General features: G+C 39.4%; 1 protein-coding gene across 1 annotated transcript in view; it reads right to left on the bottom strand.

Annotated features, from left to right (window-relative positions):
* Positions 1 to 27306, bottom strand: part of THBS2 (thrombospondin 2) — a 34153-nt gene extending 6847 nt beyond the window's left edge. Inside the window, exons 1-18 of the mRNA XM_080585626.1 lie at positions 27062 to 27306; positions 25933 to 26007; positions 24467 to 25023; positions 22968 to 23052; positions 18374 to 18570; positions 17485 to 17625; positions 17132 to 17228; positions 15908 to 16078; positions 14933 to 15109; positions 12724 to 12897; positions 12151 to 12278; positions 11895 to 12047; positions 10650 to 10868; positions 7315 to 7422; positions 5379 to 5538; positions 3789 to 3907; positions 3117 to 3351; positions 33 to 260 (exon numbers count right to left, since the gene is read on the bottom strand). Coding sequence (XP_080441752.1) covers positions 33 to 260; positions 3117 to 3351; positions 3789 to 3907; positions 5379 to 5538; positions 7315 to 7422; positions 10650 to 10868; positions 11895 to 12047; positions 12151 to 12278; positions 12724 to 12897; positions 14933 to 15109; positions 15908 to 16078; positions 17132 to 17228; positions 17485 to 17625; positions 18374 to 18570; positions 22968 to 23052; positions 24467 to 25023; positions 25933 to 26007; positions 27062 to 27068 — 3031 coding nt within the window. The 5' untranslated portion in view covers positions 27069 to 27306. The remainder of the gene's footprint in view (positions 1 to 32; positions 261 to 3116; positions 3352 to 3788; positions 3908 to 5378; positions 5539 to 7314; positions 7423 to 10649; positions 10869 to 11894; positions 12048 to 12150; positions 12279 to 12723; positions 12898 to 14932; positions 15110 to 15907; positions 16079 to 17131; positions 17229 to 17484; positions 17626 to 18373; positions 18571 to 22967; positions 23053 to 24466; positions 25024 to 25932; positions 26008 to 27061) is intronic.
* Between the last annotated feature and the right edge of the window lie 584 nt (positions 27307 to 27890).

Here is a 27890-nt window from a genome sequence, read left to right as displayed (position 1 = left end):
TGCAAAGGTGCAGGCTAACATTTGATACTTACCCACGGCTATTCCAGGGTCAGAGTTGGCAGTCTGCACCAGTTCCTTGCCTTGATGGCGAATAACCCAGTTGGGATCAATCTGAGCTGTTCCCTTTGGGTCCAGAGGGACCATCTGGAATTTTCTGAAATCTGTTTCACTGATGGCATTGTTTTCAGGGCATACATCATAAATATCCGGGACATTGTCATTGTCAAAGTCATCTTTGCAAATATCACCTCTGCCATCACCTAAAAGCAATAGGAATAAGTGAATACAATTGTTAGCAAATTATCCGTGCTACGTAATGGCTCTTGCACTAGTGGAAGAAATTTATGATGCATGTGAGTACGTTATTTCTTGTTACTCAAAGAATGCTCCAAATAAAGCTTCATTCTCTGAAAGTTCATTTGAAACGAACATTTGAAATGTTGCTGGTAATGACTGGAAGAAACCATCAACTTAGATCAGGGCCAAAATTAATGCTAATAAAACTGGCCAGTCAGTGGTTTATGACAGTTATCAATCTGGCCCTTATTCTATATGCTTCTTTAGAAACAGTGTTGGGGGACTTGGAAGTTTCCTATGCCGATGTAATTCACTAATGTTTGTATTAAATTTTCAGTATGATTTGTCCCAGATGTGGATATAAGGCCACATTTTAATACGTGCAGTATAAATGAATTCAAGCAGTGTTAAAATCTTTTCCCTACTGCAAATTACCAAATCCCTATATACTACTGAAGATACTCAATGTTTTTTGTTTTTTTTTTTTAAGACTTTATCTGTGTCTCAAGATTCCTTCAGCAACAATTCATGCAGGGTGCTTCAGATTGCAGAAATGTCACCACTATGTCAAAAGAAAGTGGGGACAATATTATTGTAAAATATGTATACATGCTTGGTTACTCTTTCACTTGTGGGTAAAACAATTTGTCTTAAGATAAAACATAGCACTTCAGAAACACGTAAGAAAATAGAAGGAAGTCTCTGACTTTTACAACAGAAGGAACTGGATATTACACTGGGTACTAATAATGTAAAACCAGACCCACCAGTTAATTTGTTTCTGACTTCACATAACTGAGCATCTCCTTTTTAAAATGTGTTTGTGACTGTTCTAAGAACATAGGAATTAACAAAATGAGAAATAGCAATGATCCAATGATCTAAGCTATTACTAGATGTTTCAGACAAATGCAAACCTACATTACCATGCCTAACTGGCATAGTATTTTTCAGGAATAAACCTTTCATAAATAGAGCAGAAAAGCAGAATGAGTCTTAGGCAACAGCCAAAAAGGATAGTTAGAGTAAGCTAAAGCATCTAATAACTCAAAGACTTTTGAAAGTTCAGCTATAGGTTGCCCAGAGAAGATGTGGAGTCTCCTTCTCTGGAGATATTCAAAACCTGCTTGGACAAGATCCTGTGCAACATGCTCCAGGGGACCCTGCCCGACCAGGGAGGTTGGACTACATGATCTCTAGAGGTCCCTTCCAACCTGAACCACTCTGACTGTGACTGTAAAATAGTCCTATTTTCCAATCTGGCAACTGGCCATGGAAAACTCCAAATCCTGATCAGTTCTGTGTGCTCAAGCACCTGTTTATCTTAGCACTTAGAAGAAGAGAGTGAATTTCCAATTTTATTCCCCTTGCCAACATCAAAGAGGCAATATTCGAGTCATAGGAGAACTTAAGTTATCCACTGAAAGTCTTGATGACGTTCATTTGGTACTGAGCTGTTGCTGACAATGTTGACTCTGTGTCAAGAAAGTTAGAAAGCATTTGTTTACCCAGCCATGTCCAACAGCTCTCTCAAGGGCCTCATCGTTAAATGCTATAGCTCACATCTTCAAGAGCGTGGGAGCATCTTTTGGCTTTATTTATCATTTTTCCAAGATTTCTCTTGGGCCTGCCACTGATGACAGTGATGAGCTGGCTAAGATTTTTTAAATTTACTCTTTCTGTGAATGCTTACTCCATACATAATGGTACTCTCACTCACAAGATCCAGGTGACAGATGACTATACCTCAGTTTGGGGACACCCTTATTTTGGAGTATTTCTGACATTACAAGGCTATACTAGAAATTGACAAGTACAAAGATATTACCATTATATCATTGGACTGAAAGGTAAAGCAGTACTACCAATCAGAAACTTCCTACAGCAGTTGTCTTACCAGGAAACCAGTCAGGTCTCTGGATTTTGTCTTTCTAAAAGTACATAAAACCATATTGTGTAGGTATTAAATTCTGCTTTCAATTTCACCAGCATAACCATGGAATGACTCCAGCAAGTTGTATAACTCAGAACAGAAATTGCTCACGTATTTATTGCAAGGGCCATTATTGTAGACATATTGTGTTGGTTTTCAAAGGATCAAATGTTTTCTAATTTACATTTATGACTGTGAAACTATCACTATTTCATTACTGAAATACAGCCAAACACAAAGAAGGATTGTTTGAGAGTGCCCAGCAGTATTTCAGGACAGAACTGGAAAAAACAAGAATCACATATCCATTTCTTAAACTGTGAAAGATGCATCATCAAAATGTATTTAAATTACTAACCTATAAAACAAATTTGAGAAAAGCTGCTAAAAAATACTTTTTAGAAAAATAATTTAAAATAAAAAATGACTTTAGACTTAAGAACTGCATAAATAGTCTCCTTTTCAAAATAAAACAGAACAGTAAGCCATATTTTTTCCCTTTTAATTTTCAGATGACATCTTGCCTGAAAACAAAGCAAATCGTTTTTTCATTTAAGACATGAAATTCAATCTGAAATATTTTCCCAGGTTTTTTATATTTCAAAATTAAAACCAGAAATATATACATATATATATATATTAATTTCTGAAAGGTGTTTCTCTATAAATAATCATGTGTTTGTTTGAGCCCCTCTCAGAGGGATTTCTTAATGCTCTAATTGTGGTCCAAATTGGCTATACCACTTCCATTGAAGTCCATGTTGCCTCAAATATAAAACGTAGCTCAGTTTAATTTCGAGAGTATTTCTCTTCGTGAAATATTTCTATTCCAGGATCAGAATTGGATACTAAGAACTAAGTTAAATTCATGTCACATTGCTCTTACCATCAGAATCCTCCTGGTCAGGGTTGTATCTGAGGCGACAATTATCCCTGTCATCTGGAATACCATCGTTGTCATCATCAGGATCACAGGCATCCCCTTTACCATCTTTATCATGGTCAGCCTGGTTAGCATTGGGGATGTAAGGACAGTTATCTTGGTTGTTCTGGTGGCCATCTTCATCTATGTCTTCATTGTTGTCACACTGGTCACCAACAAGGTCATTATCTGCATCAGTCTACAAAAAAAAAAAAGAAAAAGATCATTACCAAGCACAAAAATACTGACAGCCTGATACTTAAATTTATCAATATTTTTCCTTGGGAACTTCTCTGCAGACAAGTGATATCGTGATGAAGAACATCTTTAATGCAGAAACGTGATTTACAAATAGGATAGCTACTTATGCAATCGTCAGTGCATCAGACCTGGTCAGAATTTGTTTGGCAACAAAATGTGTCATGTTATCTAAGAGCACAGCTACAAACTCTTTTAAGTGATGTCATCCATTATGGTAGGGGCAGACACATGAGATACTGGGTGCATGTATGCAGTGCAGTTCCTTCAGTCTACCTGTATTATGCAAGAGAAACAGCAACAGCTTCAGCTATTTCCTCATATGTTTTCCTACTTTCCTCTTCCTTTGTCATTAATGAAACTGTGCCTAACATTTACCTGGTCTGGATTATGCATCAATGGACAATTATCACACTGATCACCAACTCCATCACCATCTGTATCGCTCTGGTCTGTGTTATAGACGTAAGGACAATTATCTCGTTCATTAAAAATGTCTAGGAGGAAAGAAGAAAAAAAGACTGAAGAAATCAAAATGATATGTCATCCAGCACAGACAATCATAGACCGTTAGAGTCACCAGTAAATAAGAACCATTCATAAGGTGTTCATAGGCTGATATATCATGAGACAGTGGGTAGTATTAGAAAAAAAAATAATACAGTATCAATCCCACTTTTCTTGCTATGATAAACACTTCTATATGTACTTTCCTCAGAGATTTTGCTAAAGTAAGGCTTGATTAAGTCTTATGTTTCTACCCTTTCTGCACAGATTCTACATTTCTTTAAAAAAAAATAGATGAAGAGGTGGGGTATTTTAAAATAATTTGTTTTGTACTTTCTTCACAGATGCTATATGTAACGGCATAGAATGCATAGCTATATCATGGTGGAATGTCTGAATAGTTTTGTATAGAAACAACTGCATTAATGTTCAGCTGCCTCAGCACTAAGTGATTTCATTTTACCAGAACATATGTCATTTATTGTACAGTATGCCAAATTTTAAACAGAAACTGCTCCCCCTCAGGAAAGTTCATTATGCAATGGACAACCTCCTTCAAAAATTATAATATGTAGAAAAGAAACATAATCAATACATGTTGACATAGCTGTCTGGAAAGGACACAAGGACCCTTTCCTACACTATATGGTCCCTGGATATTTGTGCAATCTTTAAGCCAACACATTTCTTTTTATTATTTTTCAAACATATATGCAAACTCCCACGAGTACTACTAAGAACCTGATGATTTGAAGGACGAGAGAACTCAAAATATTTAGAAGTTTAATTCAGATAAGCATCCTAAAGTTTCTACGTTTACTGAAGGAAATCCAAAACCAGATTTCTACAACTAATAGTATTTCTGGATTCAAATAAATTTGAACTACTACAAAAGTAAGATTTTTGAGAGACATGTACCTGATTTTTCCCTCCTTACTTGGATCAAATCTGGGTCATATAGACATATACAGGTAGATAAAATAAACACCTTTAATAAAATTGTAAGACAAAAAAATGTGTATTTGGATTGTTATGGGCATTGCAGTGCTTTCATAAAAAAAGCAGATTAATTTACTGCAGATATTATCTTAACTGCATGGATGATCTGATGTTCTTTTCCCTCCCTAAATTTTAAAAAGGAGAAAAAAAGTCAACAAAATTGTTATATTAGACACTGATTACTTTGGAACACAGAGGAAGGAAAGAATTTTTTCTAAGATTACACTAACAAAAGATCTGCTGTGATTTATTCTCCAACAGTATCCACTGTATTTACTTAGGGACGTTATGGACAAGTATACTACACAGGACAGATGGACCTCAGTCTTCTTTCTTCTGTTGCATTTTTGAGCAGCTAAACTTGATTTTATTCCATGTATAAAAGCAGGTATTCCATCTTACTGGCCATAACTCATAGTGTACTTACAGCACAGCACCTAATTCTCAAGATTGAAAACATACCGTCTCCATCGATATCCACAGCACACGAGTCACCCTCCCCATTATTATCTGTGTCAATCTGAGCAGGGTTGTGCACATAGGGGCAATTATCACAGCGGTCACCAACTTCATCCTTGTCATAATCAAACTGACGAGGGTTGAACAAAAGAGGGCAATTGTCCTAGTGAGAAGAAATAAAGACATTTAAGAATATAAATCACAGCTTGAACTGAGGTCATCAGCACATACTATGAAGTGGTAACTCTTCCTATTCATCTTGGACAGAGGCCAAAATCAAGACATGAATACATTATTTTTCCAGTGGACAAACTGTGCCTAAACTGAAGATCTGAAGAAGCACTGAAGAAGAACTGAAGAAGCACTGCCTAGCTCACTGTGTATTTTGCGTTTTTGTACAAGATAAGTGAGGCATATAACTTATCTCACTATGAGAGAGCAACAGACATTTTAAATTGGATCTATACTCAGAAATTTCAACAGAAGTGCAACCCACTGGTACCTGTGTTTTGTCAAAACCAGAATATGTTGTAAAATCAGTCCAATCTCAGTACGTATTATTTTTTTGGAACAAACTGGAATCGATACTCTGATTTCTTTGGAACAAACTAGTATCAGTATTCTCACTTTTAAACCAAGTATTTTCATTTTTCATTTTAAACAAGGACCGACTTTTTATGGGTTGTGTTATATTGCACATGATAATCAAGCACAAAAAAAAAATTAAAAAGCAAAATTAATATGCTATACTCTCATTGACACAACATATTTTTCCCCAAAATTCCCTTTACTGGAACTTTTAGAAATTCATCTAATTCAACCCCTAATCTGAAAGACTGCCAAAATAAAATTTCTTGCGCTTTACATATCCCCAAATTACACAGGGACTTTTGCACAGGCATTTGCTGTGTGGAAAGCAAAGAACCAACAAACCAAATCAAAGCAATGGGAGTGAGGGGCAGATCAGCATTGTGGAATCTGAAGGGAGTAATTTGAAAATATTTTTAAATTGCTTTTCCTCTGCAAAACCAAAAAAACATTCTTTACTAGCAAATCATTTTTAGCTTCACATTTTAGATTCCTCACATATATGTTTTATATACTTAAAGACATGATATAGGGGCAAGTCAAAATTTTATACTGTACATAAAACTGAACAACTAGCTACAATTTTTCCGTATATATGCAGTAAGCCGTATTATGTTATCCAATGATTCTTTGACTTTTTAAATATGCCATACAGAGGCTTCATGAACATAGTTCTAACTCAGTTTTAACCATCATTTGCTCTAGAGAATCTAGGCTCCCTGTGAAGGGAACAAAGAGGAACAGTAATCTTAAATTCATGCATCCTAAATATGTTCAGAAAAGGCAGAATGAATCCCACTCTTTATATATTTCTGACCTTTTGCTGATTGCAAAGAGATAACATGTTTAGACTAACTGCCTATCTTAAGTTCTTCCAGTTTATGAATCTCATTCTTGCTGGCAAATCTAAAAGAGCAAAGTATGAAACAGGCTAGTAACTTTCCTCCTGTCATTTCCCCTTGATGCTGTTTACGTTTACAGTTACTATCACAATTTGCTTCTACCATACCTCAGATATAATGTCTATCAGATTTTAAAATGCAATGGAACAATCATTCTCCCATTACAAAATATAAAACTCAATTGAACTGTTTTCATGCACACAGCAAAACCCGGAGCTGATATGGAGAACTTAGTTTAGCCCTGGGCTCCCCAGGCTGTTTTGCTCTTCCCAGTGCTACTCTCATTTGACCCAGCACAACTTTACTCTGCAGCAGGCATCATTCAGGCAAAGCAACGCAGAGTAACTCAGATTAAGTTTTGAACAATAAGGCTCTCATCTGTTGTAATGGTTTTCCTTAAAAACAGATGTTTAGGTCAAATGTACTGATAACAGGGAAATGCATCTTACTTTGTCATCTTCAACACCGTCATTGTCATCATCCTCATCACAGGCATCTCCTTTGCCGTCTTTATCAAAGTCCTCTTGGCCAGAGTTAGGCAAAAGGGGACAGTTATCCTGGTGAAAAGACAGAATTGAGGCATTATGTTTACATTATGTCAGAATGACTTGCCTGGGTAGAAGAGCAGATATGTTACACTGGAGGCTATAAAACAAGAAAATCATCCACAAATACTTTTTAAAGAGTCTGTGTTTGTTGCCAAAGATAGTAGTTCATTTGCTGCTTTCATATTGTACAGTAAGTGAAATGCATCTGCAAATCATTCTATTTCTCAGCTTTTCTTCTGGTAAAGGGATGTTTCCAGTAAATTTTAGATGAAACTATCTAGCAAAGAACAAACACACCACACGCACACACGCTTGCTTACATCAACTTCTTATAGACAGCTCATGAAGTATGTTTGAAGATTACATATAAAATGTCCAAGTTTTGTTGCCAGAAAAGCATACAAGCCAGGAGATATCTTCAGAAACAGTTGTTCATATGGAAAGTTACTGCAATGAGGTAGTACACAGCAGTAAGGGGAACCCTGTATGCATGGGTTTTGAAAAATGAGCCTTTATACTGTTCTGCTGCACTTTTGCTCTCTCATAGCTCTGAAATTGAAAGGTGAATTTATCTCTTTATTATGTTAACAAAGCCTTGTAAAGAATGATTATTATAAAAGAATAAAGCTTAGATTAGACTGAAAAAGTAGGAAAAAAAAAATCAAAGTTTTAACATGTATTCCCTTTTAAAGAAAGTACTAAAATCAGCTGAAAAAATAGATTGCAATTCTACCACTAGCTAAGAATAAATATAACTACAAAAAAACACTTTGTTATTCTCGCTTTTTCTCCCATGCCATATCTACCTCAGACCAAAACTGTATCTGCCAATGGACTGCAGAAATATCTTTTTTTTTTTTGGTAACATCTACCCTAAAAAAAAAGAATACTCCAGTAATATTACCAGCCCTGTTTTTAACCTCAGCAGTTCCAATAGTATTGACAATTTAAGAAAGAGAGAACTGGAAAACTTGTGATAAGTATCAAAACCATAATGTAACTGCAAACTTTTTATGGCATATTTTTACAAAATACTTGTGAACAGCCTTTATTCTCCAACTCTGTACTGCCTACCAGTGATACAAAATGATTTTTATTTTTTTTAACAATGAAAAAAAAATAGTCAAAGCTTGCTCAATCACTTTGTATGTTTGCATCTGTATGCTTGTCTGTCTGTATTCTCTATAGATTTCAGTCCAATTTCATACAAACCCAGTAGTGAGGCAGCCGTTTCCCCTAAGCTCCCTCAAGGGCAGCCGGTTCCCATAAGCTTTACAAGAAGAAGTAAAGGATGAAGAGAAGATAGATCTAACCAGTGCACTCAAAAAACATTTTATTAGATATTAGAAAGAAGACTTAGACATAGAATCATAGAACAATTTAGGATGGAAAATAACTCTAAGACCATGAACTATAAACACTAACCTAGCACTGCCAAGTCTACCACTCAGCCACGTCCCTGAGCACCATCTACACGTCTTTTAAATGCCTCCATGGATGATGACTCAACCACTTCCCTGAGCAGCCAGTTCCAATGCCGAAATTCCAGAAATCTTTCCTGATATCCAACTTAAATCCCCCCTGGAACAACTTGAGGCCATTTCCTCATCCTATCTCCTGCTGCTTGGGAGAAGAGACTGATCCCCGCCTCACCATAATCTCCATGGAGGTAGCTGTAGAGGAAGTACACCTTCAACACACCTTCCACCTGGGAACATAACCTCAAGACACAAACCCACAGTAAACTAGGCTTCATTGGTTCACCTGTTGACCAAGTTCTACATTGGTCCAGTAATACTTATCGAAAAAGAAAATATTACTTTCATGTGAATGAAAAATAAATTTACAATAAATATATTCCTAAGATTTTATTATTATTACCTACAACTACTTGCTTTATTCATATAGCTTTGCTTAGGCTGTAAGTAAACTTTGAACTGTTATCAGCTCAAAGAAAGAAGCTTTGGTTTGTTTCTGGTATTTTTTAGGTGTTTTTCTTTCTTTCCCCTTAAACGAAATACTTCTGTCTATTAGACCAACACGTATCTTATAGAAAGCATGAATCAGTCCTTGGAAACAGGTTTTTTTCTGAATGGGTACAGCATGTTAGGATTTCAGTGAAAACTAATCATGTGTCTTACATCTTGAGTCAACATGTTGCAGATCCTGATGACGCGAACCAAAAATGAATATATGAACTGCAACTGTTGAACTGGGTGGAACCACAATGAACACACATCAGCTAGGGTGAAGAAATCGGTATTTGAGAGACTCTGAAACTCTCTTGTGCTGATAAAGCCTAGATTCACAACTTAACTGGATTACACCTGGGTAACTTCTGATTCTCTCAGACTGCCTGATTTCAAGCTTTCCTAGCTTCTTGATCCGTATTCCTATTTTTAACAACATAGAAACAGGTCCCAGGGAACATACCATGGCAAGCAGTCACTGGTAAACCTATATACAGCCAATTTTAGGCTCCCTCATGCTTACTTCCTCCTTTGCATAGTGATCTTTCATTTTTCACTACGATGGCTCAGCCACAGCAGCAAGGGTGAACAGTCCCATGCCAGGTCTAGAGCCAATGTGGCAGGCAGGTCATTCCATCTGGGAGAGAGGGTAAGAGCTGTGACTCCACATTCTGAAAGGTAAGAGAGGCTGCACTTCCCATCTTCTCCCACCAAGCGTTACAAAGACAACTCTGTCTAGTTACTCGTATTCATCTCTGTTTCCCATTGCTAAAAATTTTCCTCAGGCTCTGAATCCAGTTTCACAGTGTAACTCTAAAAGGAAAGGATAGTCCACAAAGGATTCAGAACCACAGACCTTACTTGACCACTAGTGTCTTGTTACAAGCCTTGCAGGTGAGATTTCCTACTCACCTGCACTCAGAGATGCTGTTTAGTTCTAACTAGCTGTGCGCTCTACACGTGCTTTAGGCAGCTCCTATTCAGTATGCTAACGCCACTCACAGGCACCCCTGCCTTCAACATATGCCGAGCAGAAAGAAATCCAAAGCAGAGGACTCTGGATTTCATTTTGAGAATCCTTACTGAATCTAGTGTTAAGTGAATACATATTCGATGGAATCTCCAGAAAATAAGAATGCTATAAACATTCAAAGCTTAAATGAAAGCAACCACCAGCTTGATGCTGAAAAACATTACTTACAACTGTTTGGAAAAAAAAAAAAATCTGGTTATGGTGTAACTTTTTATCAACAGTATTTTACCTACCTTCACACAGTGGTATGTAGCATTAGCAGCACAGACCAAGTTGTTATTTGGCCAGCCATCCAAATCAGAATCCTCACCACAGATGCGTCCATCACCAGCATAACCTGTCCTACATTCACATTTGTACATAGGATCACTGAAATGGCCTAGATAGATGCACTCTGCAGACTTATGGCAGCTGTGTGTCTTGTCCTTGCATGGATTCTCAGGTTCACAGACCTGTAACAAATAAAGCATACTAATTGGAGCATGATAATCATCACAGCCAGCTCTGTGTGCCTCAACTTTATCAAAAGCAGGCCAGTTATTTAGATGCCTAAAGAGAGGAACTTTGTTTTAATTGTGGTTAGTAAGCCATATTGCTGTCAGTTCACATCTCTAGACATTGTGTACAATGAAAATAATTAAAACAAGCCACAGGAAAAATTGTACATTATTCAAAAGAAATTAAAGTGGTCATCGTTTTCGGGACTCTTATCTGCGTTCTTCCGTATGTCATTAATGCCCAGAAATTTACTGCAACGGAAAGTACACTGTACTCACCTGTTTGCTTCAGTGTTCCACCTGTCAATACTCAAAGACTACCTTTATTTTCTTAAATCAAGAACAGCCTAATGCATTTTCACATTCCCCTCAAGTAAGCTTTTGTTACCTCTTCATATCACTTTGCTTAATTTCTTTGACAGTTTCTGAGAATCTTATGTTTATATCAACCAGAGTTTGATTCAACAGCAACAGAGAGAAGGCATTCTAAGGCATCTGTTTTAATATTTTTGTCCTGTCTCTCAAACCATAGCCTTCAATGTCACTTTCACTTCCTTATATCCTTCCCCACTGACAGTTGTCAGCCCAATGGAACTTAAGGAGAACGTCTCCCATATGTCTGATGATATCCACATTAACAGCAATATACTTATATGGGTAACTACCCTAATTCTTCACTTCCCTATCCCCCAACTAGGTATATACACCCAAGAGAAATCATTGCAAACTAGGGGAATGCCCACTTCCTGCATGTTACACTCATTTGGTCCTAGGCAGATGCCTAGAGAAAATAAAAACCTTTAACAGAAACCAACAAATTCAGTGTTTTGTCACTTGAATCAAAAAACACCCTGAAGCAGAAGCTATCTATTTGAAGTTATCTTTGTTTTGCACCCAAGTTTATCGCATTTTAATTCACAGATACTTTCAGTGAGAATTACTCAGTTTCTGAGCCATCAAATTCTCTCCAACATCACTTACCTGCTTCTCTGTCTTGGCAACTTCCAGTCCTACCCCATAGGGCTGACTTCCTTTATAGCGTGGAGGACATGGCAAGCAGTGGAAACCTGGATTCGTGTTCACACAGCGATGAACCTGATTCACCTTAAAGCAAACATCTGACACAGCTATACACTGTAGGAAAGGAAAGAAAGAAAACAATTAGATGGCCACATAATTCCCAAATAATGAAAACTTCACAGTAATTTCCTGATGTTAGTGGAAATAAAGTCAATACCTCATCAAGATCCTCACAGACTGTACCATTGCCAAGGAAACCTGTTGGACATGGCCCGCATGACCAAGACCCATCTGGGTAGCTGTTGCATTCTGCTCCAGGAAAGCAGGGATTTGACAAACACCCATCTGGAAAAGACACATAAAAGCATATATTAAGTTATGAGCATGAAAGGCACATAAGACCATTTAAAAAACAGCAATTCTCTGTTCATAAGCATAGATCACATCTGATACAGACAAGTCTCATGAAAACCTTCAAAATTAGGGTTATTAAGTGTATTTAACATTGATTAACTATTGTTTTAATATGAAACTATTACAGGTTGCTAAATCCAGTTGAATGCATTTTAGGCCCTGATTGAGAAAGGCATCCCTTTTCAGGAAGAGTCAGTATCAAGAAAACATATAAAATCCCAGTGATCTAATCAGCACCCAAAAAAAGTTAAAAGTGCTTTCCTGTAACCAAGGTGTCATTAGCAGATTTCCGTAGTGTCAATTTGAATTTTTTCCATTAAAGAAACAAAAGCGAAAATAACTACACAAACAGAATAACAAATGATTAAATACCAACCAATTGGGCAATCCTTCTTATTGCACATATCATGTTGTTTGGTATCTCCCACACATGGCTTTCCTCCATACTGTGGCTCCGGACTGTTACAGAGGCGAGACCTTTCCCGAATTCCTCCTCCACAGGTAACAGTACAAGCAGACCATGGAGACCAAGGACCCCACTGGCCATTCACTAAAATATGCAGAAGAGAAGGGAAAAGAAATGTACTGGGGACAACATTTCGTGCCAGTTACAACAATCATTTGCTGGGATCCCTGACAGTTTCTCACTGGACACACAGAGGAAGAAAGATGCTGGCAAAGCCTTCTACTGAGATAGCAATATTTCAGAAACAAACAAGCAAATAAAAAATACCCAACTGCTTTATGGGCATTTTTGGCCAATAATTCAAAATAACATGCAGTGCCCACCGGCTTGGTGCGTTTCCACTTAAGCTGACCAGAGCAAGTACGGCAGCTTCAAAGCTCCCTGCTAAGATTCCATTTCATACAGACAGCAGCAGGTAACTACAGGATACAAACTTCTGCTGAGCCAGACCTGTGCTCTAGGACTCTGAGGTTGAAGCTATTACTCTTGTTTGTTAATATATTCACCAGTTTATCTTCAACGGCATCGCTTAACTCAGTATAAGTGACTTATTTGAATGATTCTTCTGCACAATTTATATTGGTACAATCCCACCAATTCTGTTGTCATCACTCCTGATTTTTCGTGAAATAAAAGCATTTTTGAACCAAACTGTTTGTTCTTAGTGCTGTAAAAAACAGAAGCGCAATAGTGTGTGTCCATAAATAAATCATCCTTGTCAATATTGCTAGCTTTGCGTGCACACGCAGGTAAAAAAATAGCTCTTTAAGTAATATTGGGTTAATATTAGTATGAAATTCAGGCTCATATCCCATAAGTAGAATGGAAAGCATGGAAAGAAGAGGGAGTGAAAAAAGGAGGAAAAATCATATGAAAGGAAAGAAAAAGAGAGGCATGAAAAGCAATCTCTAAAGAGGTTAGAACATGTAGATGAAGAACAAAGAGTTGTAATATGAAATAAATGTGTTCCATATATATAAAATATATATGCATGCATTCAAAGAAGCCTGGCTACTGTGGATTATATGTCTATTCCTAATATGTACAGTACAAGCTTCCTATTAGATAGAAAATATTTATATGTTTACTATGCACCAATAAATAAACTATAAAATGAACTTCTCAAACTGTTAATGTTTAAAGCCAAATACTAACTTGGGAGGCTTATAAAACTTCAGACTGCATCCTTATGTTCATTCTAAAAACACTGTGAGGCAGATTAGCAAGATGGTAACTACAGCCATGGAGAACTGTTGTGAATATCAAGAGGTTACACAGAAAGTCAGTGGCAAGCCTGTAACAGACATCCCCACTTCTTGACTCCTGATTCCTCCAGAACCTCTGTGACCACTACTTGCTGAAAATGATGCTAAAACTCAGAATCTCAGAGCAAATAAGAGTTATTTAACCCCTAAACTACAAATGATATTCTCTGTCATAGAAATTCACTATAATCTAGAGCTGTATAAAGAGAAGAAGTTCGACTTCTTGAACAACACTATTGAGTCATTGTCCTGGTTCCAGTTAGGACAGAGTTAATTTTCCTCATAGTAGCTGGTAGGGTGCTATGTTTTGGATTAGGATGAGAAGAGCGCTGATAACATGCTGACGTTTTAATTGTTGCAGAGCAGTGTTTACACCAGGCCAAGGACTTTCCAGCTTCTCGCTCTGTCCTGCCAGCGAGCAGGCTAGGGGTGCAGCAGGAGCTGGGAGGGGACAGACCCAGGACAGCTGACCCAAACTGGCCAAAGGGGTATTCCATACCATCTGACGTCATGCTAAACAATATATAGGGGTGGCTGGCCGGGGTGGGGCGCCGGCTGCTCGGTGATAGGCTGGGCATCGGTCAGCGGGTGGTGAGCAATTGCATTGTGCATCACTTGTTTCTTACACATTATTATTATTAATACTATTATCATTATCACTATTATTATTATTGTTATTATTATATTCCTGTCATAATAAACTGTCTTTATCTCAACTCACCGGCTTCACTTTCCCGTTTCTCTCCCCCATCCCAGAGAGGGAGGGGGGAGGGTGAGCAAACGGCTGTGTGGTGTTTAGCTGCCAGCCCGGTTAAACCACAACAGTCATCTTTTATTTAAGGCCACAGACTTACCTGGGCATGGAACCTTTTCACATTTCTCTGTTTCACGCCCATTTCCCACACAGTTTTTCCCACCCATCTGGGGGATAGGGGAATTGCAGAGGCGGATGCGAGTGATATTTCCTACTCCACAGGTAACTGAACAGGAAGACCAGGGAGACCAGTGACTCCAGCCACCATCTTGACGTACTGCCAGAGAAAAGAGCAAAATTCAAGGAAATAGCCCACCTGCAGCAGTAATACAAACGCACTTGTAAACTTAACCTTCTAATAAGCCCCTCACCACAGCTGATGCACATTGTGTCTCTTTCCTACCACTGTCACTTACAAAGTCCAGCATTTCAGATTGGTCATTCAAGTACAGCTTTCTTAAGAGTCTCAACAATCAGTATAGCACTAAAGTGAATGTTAAACATTTTACTTAAAAATAAACTCGTTCTAATGGAACTAATATTTAAAATGCATATTTGAACAATTAGCAGCTTCAGCAACAGCCTCAGGTACTCCAGTAGCTTGGATATAGAGGCTATCTGCAACAATATGAACTACAGTTCTGAGGGAAGAGTATGATCCTTTTAATACCCAATTCCTAAACACTACAAAGTGACTAAAATGGGCCAATAATCATGAAGGAATGGCAGATCAAACCTAGGACCCCAGGTATTGCAAATATGAACTGAGTGCTATCTCCATGCTGTCTTCAAAGAAGAGACTCCAGTTTGTAATGTGTAAGGAAAGATGACGTACCATCTTTTTATTTGAGAGAGTGCCCAGAATACACATAGATACTACGTTGATAGTAAAAGGAGGAATATTTGAAAGGGGAGACATAAAGAATGTAACGATAGCTACTTTAATTATACATATGAGTGTTCATATGCCAACCGTTATGAATAATAAGTGTTCACAGAAAATCCAGACTAAGCTTATTTTTCCTTAGAGAAGTCAAAAGAAACTTTAAAAAAGGGGAGAAATTTTATTACTTACTCCGATGGTCACATTTCTTGAAGCTACACATCCTTGTTTGGATGTGTGGGCCTGTACAAGCACTCCTGGTGACATCACATGACCTTCCTCGCATCTGAGTCCCAGAGCCACAGGTAACTGAGCACTTTGTCCAGTCTGACCAGGGTGACCATCCTTCCTCACTGTCATCAGCTGGCAAGCAAAAGATACAAAAAAGTGCTTAGCATTAAAAGTTGTTTCTATTACCGCACTTGGAAGATTTTCACTTCCCTTTCTCTGTATAATACATGCTTTCTCCTTTAGATCTCTTTCTAATTTGAGCTACCACTGAAGTTATGGAAATGTGGTTTAAGAAAATGAGAGGTTAGCCCAGATTAGATCCTGAACCTCCCTGTGTGCAGTGCACTTGCACAAGGCACCGACCCCTTGAAGAAGGACATCTTACTTCTAGAATGCACTGAGACAAACACTCAATTCCCATATGCCTTTGACTTCAGCGTACAGATCAGTATGATGCACACCTCTGAACACAACACTACCATGAACATGATCAAGAGCGTATTGAAAGAATGTGCTCTATACTCTGAATAGGTAAAAAACTCTTAGTTTATTCCAATGCGTTTTTATTTAGAACATCTAACCAACTGAAGTAGAGATGTTTTCTTCTGTAATAGATCTGATCTGTACAGAGTGAAGAGTACTGAACTCACACTGAAGTCCTAGTAAAAGACTTAGTAAAGACTTGGTAAGTAAAGAAGACGTAGTAAAATTACTAGAACTATCACTCTAAAGCCCAGGCCACAGCCTGCAATTCTGTCTTAAATTAACCTTGTCAACCTGTTCCATATAACAAAAGAAGGCAAAAAGATGTCCTAACTTATGCTAGTCTGTTTTAATTAGGCAGTATGGAATAGGAACAACAGTACATAGTGTTGCAAACAAATAAAAACCAGAATGCCTAACCTTTGAAAATATGACTGGGGAGGAATATGCATCTAACCTCTAGTGTCCAACTTAGCTATGCAAGTTACCAGCTTACTTCTAAGCAACCAATATAATTAGTGAAGAAAGCACAACTCCTCCAGAAGGTAACTTTGAGCAGCAAAGTTATTTCATATGATCCTTTCATACAAATAAGTTTTTTATTTCTTCTTACTTGCTTTACCTCTTGTTGTGACCTCTCCAACCACTAGTAGTGTTTTAAAAACTGACAAAAAGTATCTCTTTCGTTGGCTAAATACTTACAGTGTGAGCAGACCGGGCAGCATTCACCTTCAATAAAAGATGGATCAGCACATGAGACTGGTGGGCAGGTTATTTGATGGCATACAATTTTAGAATCCTACAGGCAAAGAAAACAACATACTGACTTACACTCACATAGAGAAGCAAATAAAGCTGTTTTTTTTTCTGGGGAAGGTTTTATGTATAGAAGTTCTTTGATTTGTTCTAAATGCCACGGACATGGGGACTTTTTTTCTTGAAAAAGTTTCCTAAGTCTAGGCCAAGCTCTCAGTAAATGTGACCAGACCTGGACAGTCGAGCTAGATTAAACCTGCTGTTTGTTTCTGCAGAGAAGAATATCTCCCAAACCTTACCTTGCAGGTGCACTTCGTGCAGCTATCTACAATCCAGCTTTCATTATCTGCAAAGACACGGCCATCCTGCCAGCAAACAGACTGGTTCTTGAGTGTTTTGTTAGGCCCAATCAATTCCCACATAATTTGGTTCTCTTCAGACTAGAAGATGAAGCAAATGAAAAAGTTAGTGCACTTTGTAAGCAAATAATTTTAAACAAGGCAAAACTGAGAAACACTACTGGATTTAAATTTTCCATAAAAAAATCTATACTTTTACATATGTACATAAAGATGATGACCTCAGGTACTGCAATACTGTGTATTAATTTTTCGCTAATAGCACAACTACACTCATCCAGTAGCAGGGGAAATCTGTTCTCAGGAGTTTTTCTTCCTTTACATGGGAAGATTTTACTCTTGAGACATATGGAATATTAATAAACTTCTTTCAGAAAAGATCAACTTATCCAGAATAAGATTTGCACACTTCAGTAAAACATTGCCATCTCACTTACTACAAATATCTCATATACTTACAGTTTTGGTACCTTTTGCATACTTGTTGATGCATTCAGAAATGTATAAGCATGGTAACATTGCTTTAACGGTATACAGATAAGGTATAGTTTGCTAGCTTTCAATTTCCAAACTTGCAGTATCTTTTAAAGGTTTGATTTCTTCTGTGTGTGAGTGCATGTGTATGTGTTCTTTTAAACCCAGTCAGTGAAAACCAAGCCTTCATTAAAGAGCCATACTCAAGAACTACCTTACTAGTCACTTTGAAAATGTGGGTCATAGAAACCTCTATTAGCCTCGCCATCTATGAATCAAAGCGCCAGGGGGAAGAGAAAGGAAAGAGCCCCAAAAAACAGACCTCTTTCAGTTCTTCAGCCTTGCAGGTACTTACCACTTTTTGGAGATTATCAGCTAAGTTATTCACCACAATGCGCAGGCCAGTGAGCTCAGTGAACATTGTTCCCAGCTCTTCACAGGAGCGGTCACAGAACTCAGCCTTCTTCTCTGGTTTTTCACCCACATACTCGGTTGTGACAGCAGGGCTCAAGTGAAGTATTTCAGTGCTCTCGTTGATGGTGTTCACTTCAGCTGGTAGCAAGAGAGGGAAAAAGAAGAGTTGCATATAAAAAGTTCTTCCACAGACTACAGATTCCTGCTGAAATCACAGATTGGCACCCATGGGTAGAGTTTAAACACAGCTCTTTTGGAACAGCTTCATGTTATATTATACCCTGAATAAAAGAGAAGGGTGAGATGTCAGCTGGTTCCAATAATCGTCTTTCCCTTTTCAAAATTAAAAGTCAAGCTCTGTCTTGCACAGTGCTCGCTTTAAAACACTGTTGGCACTGCAACACGTTCATTTATGAAGAAAGCGAAAAGGACATAGTAACAGAAAATCAAATCCATTTCATCCACTCAGAGTCATGAAAGGTTTCTTATTTTTTCATGACCTATCGTGTTTTCTCAATGAGAGAAAAAGACACAATAGAAGCCTCCTCGCAGCAAGTCGTTGGCATTGTTCTGCCCATATAGCCCGTGTTTACTTGGACCAATATGCAATATATAACCAACCTCTGGGCTGCTTATGTTTCACTGCCTGGTGTCAAACTCAGAGGAGCTGTTATATTGTTAGTTTAATTCTGAACTGAAACGGAGATCAAGCTAAGATCAGGTTGATTTGTCGCTCCAACCACTCCTCCATCAGGCAAAACTTAATTAAAATGGAACTTCTCGTGCATTACAGAGGGAGAACTGAACATGTTCTAATATCAGAGTTTAAAAGACCTCCCTGTCTATAGCAAACTCTTGAAAAAGAATGTAACAGACAGCATCAGCAGTAATTAAAAAATAAAAGATATAAAACACTCATAACTACATAAAATAATCTGGCTTCTATTAAGCATTTAAATCTTCACCAGGTAAATATTCTACAGCTTCCATGAAAACTTTCTGTAAGGACTCAATGGCACATTCAACTTTATTACCAGCTACATAGAAATCCATACTGTCCCATCACTCAGTAAAGATTTGTTTACCAGATTTAGAAGTGCTGTAATAACTTGAGGTTACCAAGTGAAAGAGAGAAGCAAAGCATATAGCAGTGTAAAAAGAAGAAATCAGCAGAGGAATGTGAGTCATAAAACATATCCTTCTGAACACCCCAATACCAGTCACTGTAGACAAGCCATGGAAGGTGGCAATGCTAAAAAAAATTTTATGGCTTGATTTCATGCTTGATCGTACATGAAGCGCTAGAGTTAAATGTACAGGCAATGAAAATGGGAGCAGAATTATTCTCTATTCTCTATTCACTTAGAAGTCTAAAAAAAAAAAAGAACAAAGAACCAACCCATAAGATGACATTAAATAATTGCTTCTCAACTGTATTTAAGATATTTAGTTTGATGTGATTTTCTATTACTAGGTATGGAGTATCTGCTGCTAGCCACCGTCGACAACAAATTGTTTGCAGTGTTCCAGGATTTATATAATTGCCTTATCTTCACTTACAGGATGGAAGAAAACCGATACACCACATAACGGATCAGACTTCTCTGTGTCATAGCTGTTTATTTCAACTGCTTTTTGATTCCCTGGAAAGAATGCAATTTTCCTACCACACTGAAACACCAGGTTTCTCAGATTCCCCCATAGCACTTCTCAGGTCATTAATTTCATATTTTTCAAGCCAACATGGAGTGTGCCTTGACCGGAACATTCTAAGGACATTAATAAAGCTGCAATCTCAGCAGGAAACATAAACCAAAACGATGTTAGAAGAGCTAAATCCACACTTCCTAGTGGTACTTGGCAGCGACTGAAAGAAGATGCCTGGGGATCACTGCAAAATCAGTTCTCTGCTGCTGGCTTCCTGCTAATTTCCTAAGGAGCACATGATTACCTTAAAATGAGAAACCAGAACAGCAGAATGTGCATCCCTTCACATACGCAAATCTCATTCTGCTGATCTAGCTGGAGAAGGGATTTTACTGATGTGTCTACTTAGGCATGTTTTTGTCATCTCTCCTACTCAGCACTGTGTGTAAGACCTGCTTAAAATATTTGCAACCACCACACTACAGAGATACTTTCCTACCCTCAACTCAACTGTAGTCTCAAGCTACCATTTCATTATACCTCACCTTCTCATACTGCAATAAGGTACAGAAGGGAAACACAGTCCTGGTTCTGAAAAAGCAGCAGGATTTTTGTGCCCTCGCTGCTGAGGGCAATTCACTGGTAATGTCTGCCATGTGGGACACTCTCATGTAAGTTGTCACCTTAGCGCCTGTACCTCAGCTCAACGGGCAGGCGAGGAAAATGGGAAAATACCTATGTATTCTGTGCTCAGTAGCATATTGCCCATGGCTTTTCATCTGTGATAATTAACCTGGATAGGCAATGCCAGAAAATCCCAGTCATGCACGTAAGAAAATTCTCAGGTCATTCTGACAGCCTCCAACAACAGCATGCCATTAGCCCTCTTCTGCCATTAGACAAGCAATTTCCATCTTGTAGTGTTCTCTTGGTATTGTAAAATAAAAGTCAAAATACTGTGTATGAAATCATTCGCTAAGTATTTCCCAGGAAGGATAAAACCAAAATCTGTGTAATTTATCAGACCTGAAAATTTGGTAGTTGACAAACATGACAAAATATGCATTAAAAACGATGCTGCTGGTTATGGCGGCTAAAGTAGGTATGTAACAGTATGCAAAACTCAATTATCCCTTTAGACTCCCATTGGCTTCCTCTTTATAGTAGAAATACTGTACTAAAATATTCCATTTTTACTTGGTGATATTTCAAAACATTTCCTTTGTGGTAATCAACCAATAGTAATATAAATGATTTGAAGACACCCTCTTTCATTTGTTTTGCTGGTTAAATCTATTTACACCTAGGGAGCCCAGCATCTTGAATAATGACACGGTTCTGTCTCTGACCACTGAATATGCCCTCTACATTCTACCTCAGTTTCTGGGAATATTGCTTCCCCTGGCAAATGAAGCAGGGTAGCTGAACGGAATCCTTCCTGAAACCATGTCTTATTTAGATTACAGTTGGACCTAAATAAATGTTCTATTCTCCCACAACAGTTCTGATCTCAAGCATTTTCTTCCACCAACAAAGCTGAAAACCAGTAATCAGTAGTTCTGTGCTGTTTGTAGTTTCTGAGTACAGAAAACAGTGTGGCTGGGATACATGATAATCAACAAATGAGGGCTTGTTTTCTTACTTGTGCCATCTAAGGCCACTTCCATTCTAGCCCACAAGACTCGTTTCTAACACATCATCACACTTGTGTCTGAGGTCCTGCAGCAAGGCACACCTCTGGAATGTACGGGATAAGCAACCAATATCCTTTATCAAGATTTAAAAACCAACCAGCAAGCTCACTTAATTTTTTGTACATATACATACATATATATATATACATGCATATTTATGTATCTTAGAGACTTCTCATTGTAAAATCTCAGAACTCTGTCTGCCTTTGAAGAAGTTAAGACCTGATACTGCTTAACTTTCGGGGTATGTAAAAGCAAGGAAAAAAGTTGAGCATTGTCTGCTTAACTGACTTGCTCAATGTCATATGTCTTGGCAAAATGACAGAAATAATGGCATTTCAGATGGTAAGAGTTTCAAATAAAATCCCCAAGTCCTGACTGCCTTGTGCAAACACCATGTTCTTATGGAATCAATTGTCTTTGAGTCTTGACTGAGCTCCTGCCAGTTACAAACGCTGGAAAGTAAACTAGCACCTCCCATGAGCTCTACTGCAAAACCTTAGTGCATACTTGACAAATTTTCATTACTCTGTCATGAGGAATCCAATCTACTCCCACGCACAGAGGGCTCCCCTCCTGGTGAGGTCAGCACGTACAGGACTAACAAGAATCCACGGCAGCCTGTCACACACATGCCTTCCATAGTTTCTTATTTTGCTTTCGTTGTTTTGGTTAACACCCTTCTGGGATTCAAACCCAAAGCCTATTTCATTCGAGAAACTCATTGTTGAGTAACTCGGTGTTTTTAAGACGCGTCCCTGAGATTTGCTCATGGACCCATTGAGAATCAGGAGCAGAATTCAGAAAATGTTCTTAGTCTTGTGCTCAAAGCATCAGAGTTTTCCTCATGGAAGAAGATAGATATTTTCATACATATACATTTTTACTTCTATTTCTATTTCTTTCTTTTTCTTGACAGCTTTTCTCCCTGCTTCGAAACAGAGACTCAGAGTTACAAACCAGCAGCATGAACTAAAGATGTAGGCTGGAGAGAAGGAATGCTATCTCAAGACAGCTAACAAGCATGCTCCTTTCACCACCAAAAAGCAACTTGCTTCCTTTTTCATCACCAAATAAGAATCCTCTACAATTTCCAAGGGATCTGTTGCATGGCTTTAATATAATAAATCAATATTGGCAATTCTCATTTTCAAAGTCAACTGAACAATATTAATGGGGGAAGAAAAGCCTTACTTGACTGGCTCCTCTGGCATCCTTTTTTACGCAGAACATCCTCTATTGAAGTATCAAAGATTAACTGAATATTTTGCAAGAGACCCTGTAGTAATAATAAAAAATAAATAAAAAAACAGTTAGATCAATTTGGAATTAACCAATAACTAATCTGTCTCAACCCCGTGCTACTGACTGGATTTAGCTGACTGGTAAATATGAAAATAAAACAATCTACTAGACATTAAAAAATGTATTGATGGTTCTGTTATATACAATTTCAATACTTTAAGCAACAAAATTAGGTATTTTCTGAAATAGGTCATAATAAAACAGTAATAGATTGTAGTTCTATGACGCATTGGCCATGAGGTCAAAGCCAACTTTAGAAGCTCCTGCCCCATTGCACCTCCATCCTTAACCAGTCATTCCCATGCACTCTTCAATTGCGCTGACACTACCCTGAGACGACACTATAAAAACAGACCAGTATGTTTCACTTAATCTATTTTTAAACTAATTCCTTTCTTTTTTGAGACTATTTCTTATTTCAGTGGCCAACTGAACTGTACAGTTCCAAAACTAGTTCCATCAGCACAACTTAGTCATGGAGGCAGGAATGGAGAGGCCGTGGGCAACAACTTCTGACCTTCCTGCCAAAACTAGTCAACACATGGAACCACTCTCCAGCATGTCATCCTCTGACTGACAACTAGATGGCATAATAGGATGAGAAAATAAAGGGCTTTACAAATTTTTGAAGCCATGAGTTCAAGTTTGATTTCAACTGTAAGTGAAAAGAAGCTATCCTTATAGAGTACATGGACCAGATCACATCATTTTATGGACAGGAAATCATTTTCATTTAATAGGAAAACCAGAAAGTTTGTAATTGCTTTGGTTTAAAACAAAAGAGAAGCAAAATGCTTTCCACAAGAAAAGAAAAAAAATCTTTAACAAGACTGATCAAAACATTTTGTTCTGATTTTTTTCCTTTTTTTTTTTTTAATTGAAATGAAAGGTTATTTATTCAAATTGGCAAATCAAGATATTCTGTTAGGGTATGGTCCAACATCACACCCTTCAACTCAATTAAAAATTCTTTTCTTCCTCTATCTTTTTCAAATAAAATTGAACAAATATCAACAGGTTCTGTGAACTGAACAGAAATACTTCAACCAAAAAATAGGTCTTCAAGCTATTTCCAGAGTTCTGCAAAATCACCACAAAAAAAATGTGACATTCAGAAGCCTTACATCTGGAAAACAAAGAAGATTTGTGTGCACTTCTCCTGACCTTAGACTTTATCAGTCCTTTACCAGTCCTTTTGCTTTCAAGAACTCCCAAATTCATGCAATATGGATCCAGCAATGAATAAAAACACATTTTGGAGAAACGCTTGGGAAAACCTGTGACCTCGTCAAATCCAACGGACATTGTGAGAAAAAAAATGCACCTATTGCATCTTCAGAAACTCTCTGCAGATACGTTACCTCACCAGAGACCTCCGGGTTACCTACCCTGAAGTGATTCTCCCGAATGGACCCTTTTGCCACATACATTCTGCTGCTCTCTGCTTTCAGCTGTTCATAGAAAGGCTCCTCCAGAATGAAGCTGTCAATAAGGTCACAGCCAACATAGAGGTTGTAGTTCTCCCCTGCCACTTGCACAGTGAGGTTCTTCCATTGCGAGTCAGCAAGGTCCACGTCTTCCAGGGAAATCACGTTCTGGAAGCCATCCACCCAATAGATGAGGTCCAGGGTGTTGGCTCGGCCATTGGAAATTATCTCAAACTGCCTCTCACTGATGCCAGGACCCTCTAAGGCAAGGATGGTGCCTCTAGATTGCCTGTCCTGTCTCAGGGTGGCTGAAAGGATAAAGCCCTCATTTTGCCGTATGAGTTTGACAATCTTTTTTAACTTCTCTGGTTTAAATGGAGGTATATGGTCAAACCGAATGAAACGGTATGCTGGGATAGTGGGATCTGGACCCCGAAACAATTTTGCTCCAACTGTCTTTCGGTTTATATTACTGATTTGAAGTAAATCAAAGGTATTCTCCTCTTCCTTGTCACCATCTGAAAAAATTAACAGTGTGTGACAATGTGACTACAAAAATCATCTTAAGAAACATTTCTGCACACTATACTTAGTAACTGCAATTATACGATGCACATGAAGATCAGCAGAGCAAACCTGGTACTCTCCTACCTCCACAAACATAATTGCTTTACTAGCAAGCAACTGAATAATATTTTCCATCTGTCATTTTCATTTACATGACACCTCTCTTCTTTTATGTCTGTATGTATCAATATGCCATCATATAACTAAACACATGACTATATAATTTATAGCATTATATAATACACAATTGTACATAATGTTCATGAACTCTATGTTCATGTATGTCTATGCACAGATGCAAGTAACGATGTAATCAGTAGATATTTTTACATATATGAATGGATAAGAAAACTGAGCCAATTTCTGTATTTTGACTATCAGCTAACAAAAATCAAATGATGAGAAGCCATGTGACAACAGGAAGCAAGAGATGTGCATTTTAAAGGTTCAGGACAAGAAATCAGATGTAAATGAGGGCCTGGCACTGTGCCAAATTACATTTTACTTATATTTGGTCTGTAGAAGTTTATTTCTTTAACTCCATCTTTTTAAAAAGTTCATCCCAAGTGATTCTGTTTATTGCGCAATATATTTATACTGCAGAGAAAAGTACAATAGCAATTACTTCTGAGATTATATACATTTCAATCAATAATTTCTAAAGAAAAAAAAATTAGAAAATCTTCATTTAGCAGTAGCTAGATGCATCTACCAAAAAAAAAAAAAAAGCCCCAGCAACTACAATTCCAGACACTTTAAAAAAGTCATATATGTTTACTGTGCCTACTGTATGTCAGGTAAGACTATTTCTACACCAAGTTTTAGCTTTGTGAGTTAACTATATCTAGCTAAGCACTTACCCTGAGCATCTGAGGAAACCCACAGGGTTATCAAGACAGCAAGCCACAACAGCCCACTCCTCTGCACCATAACTCCTATGAATAAACCAAAAAGAAGTATTAGGGAAATAACCTTTGTCAACTACAAATATTTTAATTTGCCTTAGGACATAAGCAGAATTCTCATTATATACCCCAACTACACATAGGAAATCAAATTCCTATCTTTTTTGATTATCGTCATGCTTATTCATTACTGATGCCAGAAGTAAAGTAAAGTGGCATCAAGTGAAAGGATGAAGAACTCTACAGTAAGGCTCCTTTTCATTTAAATGACCCTACTAGGAAAAAAAAATAAAAGAAAGCCACACAGAAACTACACTTTTTTTGCACAATCTTTTTACCAGGTGGCATAGGGACCAGATGATACTGCATGATATACAGCACATTAGTAGCTGCAACTTTACTTTGGATCACAAGGCTGAAATTTCTCATTCGGATGAAAACCCTTGCAGGACAATAGGACCTCACTACATGCTAGTTTTAATCACTAGGGATAGTTTTCATTCAGTGCCTTTCCCAGTGTCTTCACACAAACGCCTCCCTCCTTCTCATACACATATCATTACCCATTCCTACAACCCTCTGTACCCAATCATAGCTGGAGAAAGTGACTTCCAACGCGATGCTATTTTCGCCCCGCGGCGCTGTACGGCGAAAAGCCACATAACTGCATCTCCACACCCGTGTGCTCTCACAGAGCAGGCGGCACTCACTTGGACGTGCAGACACTCACTCCTCCGCACACACCTCCCGCTCCAACACTCCCAGCGCTACACACGTTTTTGGAAGCACTCGGGGATACCACCTTTGGCTGCCAGACATTTCTTTTTTTCCCGCAGCTCCTCTGATTTCTCGCCTCTTACTACGGACGGGGCTGCGCTCATTGGGGATGCGCTTTACCTGCAGCACCCCTCACGCCCAGCACCTCCACCTGGGGCAATGCCCAGACGCCCCTGTCCCTGTCCCTGTCCCTGTCCCAGGTCGGGTCGCCTCATCCCCCACCTCCAGGCTCCGTAGCCCAGGGCGAAGCCCACCGGAGCAGCCCCCGGGGGTGCTCCTCGGAGGGGCACGGCGCCCATCGCCTCACCTGGCATGGGGGGAGCCGACAGGGCGAGGAGGCTCTGCCTGCTCCGGGGGCGACGCCGGCGGAGCGGGGTGCGGAGCGGGTCGCGGAGCGGATCGCGAAGCCCAGCCGCCGTCGCACGTCCCTCCGCGGCCCCGCGCCCCGCGCCGCCGCCTTTATGGGCTGCGGGCCGGGCCCCGCTGTCAATCAGCGGCGCCGGGGCGCGCCCCCGGCTCGCTGCTCGGCGGCGGTGACACGGCCCCCCCTCGCCCCCTATCCGCCCCCCGCCGCCCCCTCCCCGCCGGGCCGCCCGCTCTCGCCTACCTGCGAGGCGGCGGCGGGCCCGGCCCCTTGCCCCGCACCGCCCCGCGACCGCCCTGCGCAGGGGCGGTGCGAGAGGCGGGACGGGCCCCCCGGGGCGAGCGGGGAGAGGGGGAGGCGGCGGGGCCGGTGCGGAGACCCCGCGAGCCGCTGCCGGGACCCGAGAGCGGCCGGGAGCCGACGCCGCGGCCTTCCGAGCCCCGTCCCCGCGGGCGGCTGGCGGGGAGAGCGGCTGCGGCCCCTCCGGCCCGGCCCGGCCCGCCCGGCGCACCTCGGCGGCTCAGGGCTCGGCTCAGCCGTCCCCAGCACCGAATACTCTCGTTTTCATCCCTTTTTAAAAAATATTTTTCACGTTACGGCGGCAGCAAAAAGGCCGCCTTGGGTACCGTCCCCCTGCCGTTTGTCAGGCAGTAGTTTCTCAAGTGAGCCCCAGCACCCCGGCCCCTCTTGCCTCCCCGTGGAGCACTGGTCCCTGCTGACCTCAAGGAATTTGGGCTTTCTTCTCCATGCTTCTTATGGAGGGAGCCATCCC

The sequence above is a fragment of the Anser brachyrhynchus genome (assembly GCF_964034855.1).
Source record: "Anser brachyrhynchus genome assembly, chromosome: 3".
Lineage (NCBI taxonomy): Eukaryota > Metazoa > Chordata > Aves > Anseriformes > Anatidae > Anser > Anser brachyrhynchus.
This window is presented reverse-complemented; position numbering and strand designations above follow the sequence as displayed.